The 13,352-nt window shown below is 41.1% G+C and overlaps 1 protein-coding gene across 4 annotated transcripts in view; it reads left to right on the top strand.

Moving 5' to 3' along the window:
• Window positions 1-13,352, top strand: part of GXYLT1 (glucoside xylosyltransferase 1) — a 47,767-nt gene that overhangs the window by 9,444 nt on the left and 24,971 nt on the right. For all 4 annotated transcript variants that reach the window (XM_047787979.1, XM_047787982.1, XM_047787981.1 and 1 more), the window contains one exon: window positions 10,576-10,747. In XM_047787979.1, the coding sequence (XP_047643935.1) occupies window positions 10,576-10,747 (172 nt within the window). The remainder of the gene's footprint in view (window positions 1-10,575; window positions 10,748-13,352) is intronic.

Here is a 13,352-nt window from a genome sequence, read left to right as displayed (position 1 = left end):
TTAATGATTCACTTAAATTTTGATTCTACTCATTCCATTTGGCAGGCACAGTGCTAGGTGCTAAAAATCAGACTGAGTCTGGTTAGCATGGCTCCATCCTTCTGGAGCTTACATTCTGATGGGAGCTTCACAGTAGTAAATCTGAGATTACAATGAAGGATGACAGTGTATAGCTGTGATGATGGGAGAAATAGGTGCTTGTCAGGTGGGTTCATCTTGGGGCGTCAGGGAAGGCTTTTTGGAGGGAGTGACTACGTGATGAATAGGAAATTAGCCAGGCTCAAGGACAGGAGGTGATGTATTCTAGGTGGGAGGAACTGCATTCTTAATAAATACTGGTAGTATGTATTTTTACATTCTTGTGTTGCCAATGCATTATGCATTCCATGAACAACTGGGAAGACTTCATTGGAATCAGGTATTTTAATTGTATTTATTGCTGTGGAAAAGATGAGATGATTCTCATATAGGTCAGTTCAAGTCAGATTTTTTTTTTTTTTTAAGGGCTGCACCTTCGACATATGGAGGTTCCCAGAATAGGGTTTGAATTGGAGCTGCAGCTGCTGGCCTACACCACAGCCACAGCTGTGTGGGATCCAATCCGCATCTGCTACCTAATACGCAATTTATGGCAACAGTTGAGTCTTAATCCACTGAGCGAGGCCAGGGATTGAATCCTCATCCTCATGGATACTAGCTGGATTCATAACCTGCTAAGCCACAGTGGGAACTCCTAAAAACTAATTTTTAAAGATAATCTTACCATTCAGCTTGTTCATAAATTTTGGAAAATCGGAGATCCATATTTTTCATTCTTTTAAGAGTTTGCTAATGAATAGAGTATTGGCAAGCACCATTTGCTGCCTCTGGCTTGTGAAATAAATCTACTCACTCTGGAAGCTGGGTGAGCTTGAAAGCTCCTATGTGTGCTCTGATTTATACAACCCAGGCCCTTTTGTAAGTTATAGCATGAATAATAATCTCTCTTCATCCTCTGCTGCAAGAGGACCCCAGAGGGGCTGACCTGGTCTCAATCTCGGAGCCTCTGCCTACTGTTCCTTTTGTTTGGGCCTCTCCAACACATTATTTTCCTAAATGCTTCCAAGTGTTCCCTGGAAGGAATTACATGCAGAGGGATACATGATATTGTAAAGCCTTTTGCTTGTTAAGCTCCTAAATTTGAGACTTTAAAAGTTGTACTTTATGCTTGTAATATTACATCCATAGTATGAATCTGTAACCATTTTGTTATGTGTATCATATCATTATGTAAAATCTTTTTTGGCCATTTATTTTTTTAAATTACTCAACGAATTTTATTATATTTATAGTTGTACAGCGATCATCACTGCCCAATTTTATAGCATTTACATTCCCAAACCTCCAGCATATCCCCCCACCCTCCAACCTGTCTCATTTTCATTATGTAAAATCTTAAACTTAGTGTATGGTCAGGTCACCGAGGATGCTGTTCTCTTGCTCTCTGTATGTCCTCTCTTCCACCTGTGCCTGCTTCACTTCCCCTGCTCACAAGAGTGACCTTCCTACAGACTTGTCCCTGCTCCAACTAGTGATCATTTTAACCTTTACATCGGAACACCCCTCTGGGGACTTCCCTTGTTGTGCAGCAGGTTAAGGATTTGGCATTGTCACTGCAGTGGCCTGGGTCCCTGCTGTGGCCTGGGTTTGATCCCTCTGCATGATAGCTTATCAAAGGGACAGTGAGGGACATGCAGCTCTGCTAGCTGCCCTGGTAACTGATGAGCCAACCTGAGGTCAATTCCCGCTATAACGGGTACTCCTCCCTTTCATGGGAACACTGCTGCCATGTCTGCCCCACATGATGGGGGTCATTCCAGGACCTTGCTTCTGACATGTGAGCTCCCCCATCCATTAAACCTTTGACGTCTCTGTCACTGGCTCCGAGTCCTTTCTTCCATCTTGAACTGGACAGGTACAGGCTTTGGAGGCCTGTGTGCTGCAGCCCAACACTTAGTTTCTTACTTTGAACTTGGGATCCCTTATTTATTCATTCTATTCAAACATGCAGACAAGCCACAGTTCCATAGAGTTGCCATGTCATTCTCGTCCTTCATTTCAGTATTTAAGTAACCCTTCATTTTTGCCTGACTCTAAGAGCCACTCTGCCCTCCCAGGAAAGTGTCTTTGAAACCCCCTCTGCTGCCACCTCAGGTCTCCCATTTTGCCTGGCTCCAGTGGGCCCTTAGCTGGCACTGCTTTCTTCTCTCCAGACTTGTCCCAGTGTTCTCAGTTTGAATTCTTACTTTTTTCTTTTGCCTGTGCCCACGGCATGTGCCAGGCCGGGGATTGAACCTGTGCCACTGCAGGATCCTCAACCCTCTGTACCTCAGAGGAACTCCTGAATTCTTCATATAATTTTATGTCGATCAAACTTCTCTAGGGGATTATTCCCTCCCAATTAATTTATTATGCAGTGGCCACAAAACAATGTTTTTTTTTAAAATGCCCAAATTGCCTCGACACCCACCACAAGTGTTTTCACCGTTCCTGTGCTCACACATGCTTTTGGTCATTTTTATCTGAATGGTGTTGCCTCCCTGCCTGACCTCTTCCCAGCTGTGTCATGTTGCTCACATGCCTTCTGCCCCTTCTGTCTTTGAAACACAACCAAACACGGAGTCCCCACAACAGCTTCCTTTTAGCCCTTTCCCTTCAAGCATCCTTTGTTTATTCTTTCTCTTGACCAGCAAACATTTTATAAGCATGTCCACTGGCTTTACTTGCTTAGAAAACAAACAATAACAACACAACAGCAAACCATGCCTCAGCCTGCCACTGTGAGCAGCACCCCCCCACCTGATTAAAAACCGTGCTCTCCTTGAAGTCACCTCTGACCTTGGGCTTGTTCTTTGAGGCCTAATCTCCCTCTCCTGTTACCACTTCCTCTTTCTTTCTTTCAACTCTTGTTAGTCTGTGGCTCGTGAGACCAGTCTCAGGTTTGTTCCCTCTGCCTAGAGGCGCCTCTCTGCTCCCCGAAATCTGGATGTCCTGAGGACTCTGCTCTGTGCCCTCCCTATTCCTGGGTGGTCACAGAATCACCCCTTTAACTGGTACCTTCAGTCCAGGGCTCTTTGCTGAGCTCCCCCACTGTCTTTCCAGCTGCACGGTGCTGATGCCTCCCTTGCTGCCCTGGCTCGGCTCGTCCCACCTCCCCTGGTCTGTACTTTGTGTCTTGGTTCGAGACAGACTTTTCCCCTCATCCGTCTGCAGTGACTCTTCCTGCCCGGCTCCTTTTGTCCCGTGACTCATCCAGCCACCGTGATCTCCCTTCCCTGCCCTGGCCCCTCCCTTCTCTGCCTCCTCTCAGTTCTGTGTGCGCCGCATCTGTTGTGGTGGAGACTTGTTACCCACTTCTGGGGTGTCGACTGTGCAGATGGACACTGCATGGTATTCATGACTTAAGACCCATCATTTAGCAGGGTGCTTGGCAACCAGTAGTGACTAATAATTTTCCCCCAGCACTTCCAGACTAGGTTAGTGTCGTGAGTCCACTTAGCAGTCTCCATTGTTTTCTATTTAAGCAATTACTGTGCTTTCTGATTAAGTCTTTTGAAAATCTGTTTTTTCACAACCAGCTATAAATTGTGTGAGGTCAGGATTGTGGCTTTCTTGCTGACCCACAGTGCCTAGCATATGAAAGGAGTTCAAATATTCATTAAGAAGAATGAATATCACTTGTGTTCCAAAAATTATACGGATTTAAGCCTGCACCAGCATCCTTTGAGAGTCTGGTGTCACCATAACCTTAGCATTCATCATTGGAAGTTATAATTTTACCACTTATTGGAGTAAAATGATAGCTTATTATTGGTTTAATCATTGATGATTTGTTGAACATATTTCTGCATTTAATTTTTAAAATTTTTGTATTTTCTGTATTGACATGTATCGAGTTTTTAATACTTGTTTTATGAATTCAGAGTAAAACATTCTACTTTTGCCATATTTTCCTAATTTGTTTCATTTTAAAGTTTTAGTAATCTTTTCATTAATCTCTTAATGTTATATGACCTGAGCTTTTTTTTTTTTTAATTTTTTTATTTTTTGCTTTTTAGGGCCGAACCTGCAGGATATGGAAGTTCCCAGGCTAGGTGTTGAATTGGAGCTGCAGCTGCTGGCCTGCACCACAGCCACAGCCACACTAGATCCAAGCTGCATCTGTGACCTACATCATAGCTCACGACAACGCCAGATCCCTAACCCACTGAGTGAGGCCAGGGAGTGAACCTGCATCCTCATGGATCCTAGTCAGGCTTGTTACTGCTGAGCCACAACGGGAACTTCCATGAATTTTTAGATTTTTTTTTTAAATGCTTTGCATAAAACCTTGTAGTTTAAGTATTATATTGGCTTTAGAAGTGATTTAGACACAACCTTTAGTTTTACCTAGTGTGATAATTCAGCACAACTCCTTTTTTGTAGTAAGAGGAAAATTTTTTCTTTAAAGCTACACTAAGGAAATTATCAAAACTATCTGGGAGTTCCCATTGTGGCACCGTCGAAACGAATCCGACTAGGAACCATGAGGTTGCAGGTTTGATCCCTGGCCTTGCTCAGTGGGTTAAGGATCCGGTGTTGCTGTGAGCTGTGGGGTAGGTTGCAAATGAGGCTTGGATCCGGTGTTGCTGTGGCGTAGGCTGGCAGCTTCAGCTCCGATTAGACCCCTAGCCTGGGAACCTCTATATGCTGCAGATGTGGCCCTAAAAAGACAAAAGACCAAAAAAAAGAAAAAAAAACCACCTATCTGAATATAGTTTTCTAATTTTTTCAACTGCAAGTTTTTAAAGATAGGTTCTTGACAGTTATTTTCTAGTTTGGGGAGATTGCTACTAGAAACTTAATTTGTTTACTTTGAGTTTATATACTTCATTATAATGCTAATTCCTGGTCTGAATATTACTATGCATTGTTTGCTTTTATAGAGAGAACACTAGTTTAATAACAGTCTAGAAAAATACACTGGAAGCTTTTGTTGTCTAAATTTAAAAAGAAAAATTATTATGATTCCTTTGTAGCAGAAATCTTATTTAAAATATGTCTATCCTTAAGGCTTATAACTCTTTATAGTGCTTATATTAAATTTTCATTAAAAGTTAAAAATGTTAACTTTTTTTTTCCTGGATTCCCGTCAACTTTTTACCATGGTCGTAAGACTGGTGTACTGAGCACACCACATACCCTTCATAGATATTTACTAATTAACATTTTTCACCTTTTTTTTTTTTTTTTTTTTGCTGAACCATTTGGGAGACAGCGCTTGTGGCACACCTAAATATCCAGCATATATCACCTAAGAACAGGGATATTCTCCAGTACCACCATAAGAGAATTGGTACCTCATGTTATTTAACACTGGCAGAATATGTATTTCCTTATTTTCCTTTTAATGAACTTTATATCTCTTCCTCCCCATTCAAGACTCAGTCAGAGAGTATACATTGCATTCCTCTATTAGATCTGTTTAGTCTTCTTTTCTCTAGAACAATTCCCAGGCATTTTTTGAGGGAGTGGGGAGTGGGTCAGGGAGGGGTGATGGTTGGTATCTTTCTTTCATGACATGTTTTGTTTTGCAGAATATTCCTTTATTGGGATTTGCCTGTCTCTTAGCACTAGATTCAGGATCTTTGGCAAAAATTGTGCATAGGAGGTATTGTGTTCTTTGGGCATGCTATCAGAAGGCATCTGATCTGATAGCTTTTTTTTTTTTTTTTTTTTTGAAAAAGTTTTATGGCTGCACCTGCAGCATTTCCAATTTCCTGGACCAGAGATTGAATCCAAGCCACAGCTGTGACCTGTGCTGCAGCTACAGCAATGCCTGATTCTTAACCCAGTGTGCCAGAGGAACCCCAGCATGTATTTAACGTAATTGGTTGTTTGATCCCATCGTTAAGGTGATGGCATCACATTTCTACCCTATAACAGTAGCTTTATCCCTTTGTAATGTGTGGGGATGATACCTTGATATGCTGTGCTTTTAGCCTCCTTTAACTCTTCTTTTTCAGATCATCTATTACAGTAGTGGATGCAGAATAGCGATTTTTATAATTCCTTCTACATTTATTGGTTGGTATTCATCTTTAAAGATCCCCCTTCCCCTTTATTTAATATCATTTTAGACTCATTGATAGTTTTTTGTTTTTTGTTTTTGCTTTTTCTAGGGCCACTCCCGCGGCATATGGAGGTTCCCAGGCTAGGGGTCGAATCGGAGCTGTAGCCACCGGCCTACACCAGAGCCACAGCAACACCAGATCCAAGCCATGTCTGTGACCTATACCACAGCTCACAGCAACATCGGATCCTTAACCCACTGAGCAAGGCCAGGGATTAAACCTGCAACCTCATGGTTCCTAGTCGGATTCGTTAACCACTGAGCCACGACGGGAACTCCTAATTCATTTTTTTAATACAGTGTATTACCCTTCATTACTGTCATAATTCCTGTTAGTGCTCTTAGATTATGCCAGATTTAGTCATAGGAACTCTCAGGTATTACCTTTGAATTATCCAAAGGTTTTCTAATCATATATCTGTGGAAAATCGTTTTGGCTTAAAAATGTCCTTTTGGCTAACATTTCTTTAAATTCTTAGGTACTTTCTCTTAGTCACACTGTGATGAATATATATAGCACATTTTTTAGATCCTGACAATGTTAACACCATTCAGTTAGGATCAAAATTGTAACGGCTGCTTCCCTGTGACTTTTTTTTTTTTTTTGGTCTTTTTGCTATTTCTTTGGGCTGCTCCCTTGGCATATGGAGATTCCCAGCCTAGGGGTCCAATCAGAGCTGTAGCCACCAGCCTACGCCAGAGCCACAGCAATGAGGGATCCGAGCCGCGTCTGCAACCTACACCACAGCTCATGGCAACGCCGGATTGTTAACCCACTGAGCAAGGGCAGGGACCGAACCCGCAACCTCCTGGTTCCTAGTCGGATTTGTTAACCACTGAGCCACAATGGGAACTCCCCCTGTGACTTCTTAGGTTTTAGTTTTCCCTTCCTCTAGTGTAGAAGCTTCCTTTAGATTTTTTCCAGTTGCAATTACCTCCTGTTCCTGGGTCTGTGGGCCGGCTGGAGGGCAGAGACATTTTTAGAATATGTTTCTTCTTGTCAGTTTAGATGTTGGAATCTGTACTGTGTATAATGCTTTTGCTAAAAAGGGACACATAACAGAAGAGCAAATGCAATATAGCTGACAATACTATGGCTTTTGTAGAAACTGGTGGAAGGAGTCCTGGCTATGTGACTAGAGCAAACCTTGCTGCAGTGCCTGAGAGCAGGAGTCCCTGGGACTGACTTTATAGGGATGTTTATTATACTTGTTTGTTTCTGTATGTAGAGAATCCTGCGCAAAATAGAACATGATTGTTATGGCTTACTCTTTAAATCTTGTGGCTCTTAGCTTTGGGGCTAAGATCTAGTTATAGCCAGTTAAGCAACCTGAGACCATGGTAGATTCTCATACCCTGGTGCTTTAATGAGGGTCTTTATGCCATCTTGAGAAATGGAATCTGGAGGCACTTATCAGAAAGATGAGAAAATTTAGAGTTCTGTGAAGCTGTGTGTCTTGGTTGCCTTGTCCTTTACTTGTGTCATCGTGGCTTCCACTGCTTTGAGGTGAACTGGGTTCACGTCCCCTTGTTCAGGGATAGAAGGTGTAGTCTCCCCTTGTTCAGGGATAGAAGGTGTAGTTTCCAGTGTTATAAACTAACGGGTTATAAACTGAGGGGCTCAACAGAGAAGAGGAGGAATGGATGAATGGATAGAGGGTGCAGACAAGGAAGGAGGTACTGTTTTTCGTAATTGTTGTGAATGGAAAGGAACAGAGCTTAAAAAGACCCAAGCTTATGCTGCACCTTTTGAAAGAGGCAGCAAGCAGATGGGTGGGGAATGGCTAAGCTCCGTGGTAACCATGTAACAGAAGATGCTTGGACAGCTGGATAGTCACATGCAAAATTCTGCAATTGTCCCTTCCTCAGACCGCTCCTAAAATCTGGTTCCTGGTAGATTGATCCAAAATTTAAGGCAAAGTGTGTATCTGATGTTCTCTCTTAATTTCATGATTATCTTAATACCTTGATGAATAGTGAAGTATCACCACTGCTTCTCCAGGGGTAAATATTCATCCAGGAATATTTTATATGCGCCTTCTCCATTTAATACCATGAACAAAGTGGTGTAGGGCTGTTTAACTTCATGAGTTACCTGGGGAAGGTTTTTGTTGTCTGTTTTTAAAGACCCTCATCTTTAAAATAATGGGTGCATTAGTCTAAACAAACCAAGGGTGAGTGATCAAGGTATTGCGTGTCAGCCTCCCAGTTTCCCGAGGGATCAGAGGAGGAAATGACCCCTGTGTTTTCTAGGAGATGAGCTTTTCTGTTCCTCTGCTGAAAGCCGACAGTACCAGTAATTGTGTACTGGTAAGAGATGCCCCGTGTCAGAGGAACGAACCCACTTTTCAGGCCCTGGGAACCCCGTCAGACCGGAGAAGCCTCAGTTGCAATGCTCTCTTTAAGTGTCTCCCAGCGCAACAAACAAGCTTGTTAACAGGGACAAATGGATCCACAAAAAAGCAGTAGCACATCGTATATATATTTGGACTCCATTTTTTGTCTTATTAATATAAAATAATTCCAAATGTTTAATGTTAAAACATTAAGATGTATGCATTTGAAATTCAGGTATGTTTTATAGAGTCAGTTTTTGTTTTGTTTTGTTTTGTTTTGTTTTTGCCATGCCCTTTGGCTTGTGGAAGTTCCCAGGCCAGGAATTGAACCTGCACCACAGCGGTGACACCAGAGCCCTACTGCAGTGACAAATGCTCAATCCTTAACCCACTGTGCCCGAAAGGAACTTCCAGTTCATTGTTTGCATTTAATGTTATTTAGCCTGATTCCCCCTTTTCTCATGTCCTGGTCAGTTGAAGGACTAACTGTGAGCAAGACCAAGATCTTCCTCCGGAGGCAGTTCTGGGTCCACTGTGACACACGGACCCATGAATGCTCAAGATTCCAAAGTCCTGTGCTAAGTCCTGTGCTAAATTACTGTAGTAATTTTAGCTTTTAAATTTAAGAACAGTGATAAATCACCTGTCCCTGCTACTGCAAAATTTCAGTAATGTATAATACAGCTATTAATGTTAAACAGTGTAATCTCTAGTCCACTTACTCATTTTACAGAAAGGATCTCTGTAAGCAAAAATTTAGTTAAAATCAAGTTTGTATGGTTTTAGTTTGAAATATTTGTACTTCATAGAGCTTTAATGTGTTAGTGGTTTGTTTTATATTGTCTTTTATTCTTATATACCTTTAACTGTCAGTTCCAAAAAGATTGTTTTATGTCTTAATTACAGGTGAGGTCATTGGTGCATAGTGTAAAAGTTAATTATTTAATAACTGCGGTCACACATAATGAGTTCTGTTTTTTATGTGATAGTGGATTATTCTTAGTTCAGTGTTAAGGTTCAAGAGGTGTGAAAGCTTCCCAAGACCTGGCGCTTGCGCTGCTGCTCTGTTTCAGAAGTAGGGTTAACGTAGCTCAGGGTAATAACTTTAAGTTTAGGGAATCTTTCCTTCCTTCCAAAATGAGGTGCTGCTAATGTTTGACTAGTATTTTTTTAGACTACCTCTGAAATTTTTATCTCTCACTGATTACTTGGTAAATGGACTGAACACTGAGAGATTATGAAGGACACTTTTATCTTGAACTCAGCATGGATGAGGATTGGATATAATAGTGAAATATCTGTGAATGGTTTCATGTCCGGGTTTGCTTCACAGTGGTCTGTTGGTTAGGGGAAGGGGTTTTAGATGAAAGAATCCCTTTGAATGGATAATTATTACAGCTGGGAGATAGTACATGGGGACTTACTCTCATATTCTCTCTACTTTTGTGTGTGTGAGATTTTTTTAAGTAGAAAAGTTAAAGATTAAATGGAAGACCTTCAAATCATTGCCACTCCCTTTCTCAAGTGGGGTTGGGGGGAACAGTGTTCCCTGAGAGAATTAAGACCTAATGCCCTGCAGCACCCGGAGTGAGCAGTGAGTTAACTCCTCTCCACACAGCCAGTGTGATGCTAGTTATGTACCGCTCCTGGGAGAGTGGGAAAGTGGTCTTTTTTTGTGTTTTGTGGTTCCTAGTGAGAGACATTAGCTGAGAAGGAGTGGTTGAGGGTATAGAAATATATGATTGACTCAGCGTTGTATGGTTTTGTAATTTGGTGTGTCTTTGCTTTTTAAACAGAAGGTTCGAACTTCAGGTTTTTTTTTTTTTTTTTTTTTAAAGGGAAGTATAGTTGATTCACAAAGTTGTGTTTGAATAGCAGAGTGATTCAGGTTGTATATGTATTTATATTCTTTTTCATAATTGTTTCCATTACGGTTTTGGTTTATTAGAGGATGTTGAATATAGTTCCCTTTGCTGTACAGTAGGACCTTGTTCAAACTTCAGATTTTGAACATGGTCAGAATACCGTGTGGTTGCCATTGTACCCCACACTAAAACTTCTGGGAACTGTGGTTTTTGTTTCTATCAGGTATAGTCTGAAACCGCAGCCCGTTGAGAGAGTGCACCTCGCTGTGGTTGCCTGCGGGGAAAGACTGGAAGAAACTGTGACCATGTTGAAGTCGGCGCTCATCTTCAGCATCAAACCGCTCCAGTTTCATATTTTTGCTGAAGATCAACTGCATGATAGTTTCAAAGTCATAGTAAGTATCCGAGGCTTGGTCAAGCCTGTCGAGTTGAATATTTAATGGTATACTGTAGTAAAAATGTTGTGCAACAAAAACATGAATGCTACAGCTCTGCCCTGGTGTAGCTGCTGCTACTTCTGTCTGCGCGTCCACATCTAGGGCGTAAGAGGAAGGCTTGTTTTTGAAAAAGGAGTTAGGCTACGTAGAGTCCTTTGCCAAGTTTGGGGGTTTTATTTTCCTGAATATAGTTCCAGGATGTTTTGATTGCGAAGGCCTATGTTTTGATTTCGTTCCCATCCTTGGCTTGAAAATGCCTCCGTCAGATGTGCACAAAGGTTTTAATTCTGTCTGGGGTGGAGGAAACTCTTAATTGACAACATGGAGGTACATTGGTTCTTGCTCTGACAAAGTATTTTAGGTTTTTTATTAGTTACGGTAAGTTTGGCTGTAGTGCCAGAAAACCCAAAAGAAGATAGGATTAAACAAAATAGAAATTTATTTCTCTCTTACTTAAAAGGCATTCTCTAGTGTGTGTCAGCTCTGTATCTTCAGAGATTTTTTTCCTTTCTTGTGCCTGAGCCATCTTTAACATAAGGCGTCTGCCTCATGATCCAGGATTGCTACTCATGCTCCAGCCATCATACTCATATTCTAGCCAAAATGAGGGAGGAAGGAGTGAAGAAGGGCATTCTCTGTCCTCCTTTTTAAAGACACTTTCTAGAAGTTTCACACAACATGTTTGCCATTATCTCATTGGTCTGAACCTAGGTATGTGACCATATCTAGCTCTTTATGTGAGTTGAAAATACTCCCTTTTAGTCAGAGCCGCTATATAAATTTAACCAAAAAAAAAAAAAATAGTACTATGCAAAAAGAGCAGAACAGATAAATATAGGAGGGAGAACATACATGAAAAAATTAGCCTTGTGTTCTGAGGTAGTAGTAAAGATGATTTTTTTTGGTCTTTTTTTGGTCTTTTTAGAGCCTCACGCATGGCATGTGGAGGTTCCCAGGCTGGAGGTCGAATCGGAGCTGTAGCTGCCGGCCCACACCACAGCTACAGCAATGCCAGATCTGAGCCGCATCTACCACCTATACCACAGCTCACTGCAACGCCGGATCCTTAACCCGCTGAGTGAGGCCAGGGATTGACCCGCATCCTCGTGGATCCTAGTCGGGTTTGTTAGCTGCTGAGCCACGACGGGAACTCCTAAAGATGATGGTTATCCCCCCACTCCCACCATCTCTGTCTGTCTCTCTAGTTACACTGAATTAAGCTTTTAAACCGGTTTGAATTTTTATGCTTGATCTATGTAGAAAAAAATATATTTGATTTTTTTTCAGATTAAATTAGTTCATTTTGCACATTAAGTGAAAAATACTACTTTGTTTTCTGCCGAAATCTTTGATTGCAAAAGGCGTAACACTTTACTTACTATTTTAAAAAGAATGAAATTATAACATTCTCTAACACCATACACAAAAATAAACTTAAGATGGATTAAAGACCTAAACGCAAGACCAGAAACCATAAAAATCCTAGAAGAAAACATAGGCAGAACACTCTTTGATGTAAATCATAGCAGTATTTTTTTGGATTTGTCTCCTAAAGCAAAGGAAATGAAGGCAAAAATAAACAAATGGAACCTAATTAAACTTAAACACTTTTGCACAGCAAGGGGAACCACTGACAAAATGAAAAGACAGCCTACTGAATGGGAGACAATATTGGCAAATGATCTGACCAGTAACGGGTTAATATCCAAATATATAAACAGCTCTTAGAACTCACCATCAGAAAATGCCAAGCAACCTGATTAAGGAGTTCCTGCTGTGGCACAGCGGGTTGAGAATCTGACTGCAGTGGCTTGAGTTACTGCAGATATGCAGGTTCCATCCCTGGCCCAGCACAGTGGGTTAAAAAATCCAGTGTTGCTGCAGCTGTGGCTCGGATTCAACCCCTGGCCTGGGAATTTCCACATGCCCTGAGTGTGACAATAAAAAAAAAACAACAGTGGAGTTCCTGTTGTGGCTCAGTGGTTTAAGAACCCACCATAGTCTCTGTGGGGATGTGGATTTGATCCCTGGCCTTGCTCAGTGGGTTAAGGATCCAGTGTTGCTGCAAGCTGTGGCATAGGTAGCAGATGTAGCTACACACACACACACACAATGGAATGCTACTCAGTTATAAAAAAGAATGAAATTTTTGCCATTTGCAACAACATAGATGGAATTGGAGGGTATTATACTAAATGAAATAAATCAGAAAAAGACAAATACTGTATGATATCACTTATATGTAGAACATAAAAAATACAACTAATGAATATAACCAAAAAGAAACAGACTCACAGATATAGGGAACAAACCAGTGGTTATCAGAGGGGAGAAGGAAGGAGAGAGGGGCAGTATTGGGGTAGGAGATTAAGAGTTACAAACCTTATGTCTAAAATAAGCTATAAAGATGTAGTGTGCAATACAGGGAATATAGTCAATATTTTATAATGACTAAAAATGGAATGTGATCTTTAAAATTGTGCATCACTCTGTTATATACCTGTAACTTATGTAATACTGTACATAAGCTATACTTCAATTTAAAAAACGAAACAAAACAAAA

The sequence above is a fragment of the Phacochoerus africanus genome, chromosome 7, assembly GCF_016906955.1.
Source record: "Phacochoerus africanus isolate WHEZ1 chromosome 7, ROS_Pafr_v1, whole genome shotgun sequence".
In the NCBI taxonomy this organism is placed as follows: domain Eukaryota; kingdom Metazoa; phylum Chordata; class Mammalia; order Artiodactyla; family Suidae; genus Phacochoerus; species Phacochoerus africanus.
Note: the sequence above shows the minus strand (reverse complement) of the source record. Positions and strands in the feature narration are given on the sequence as shown.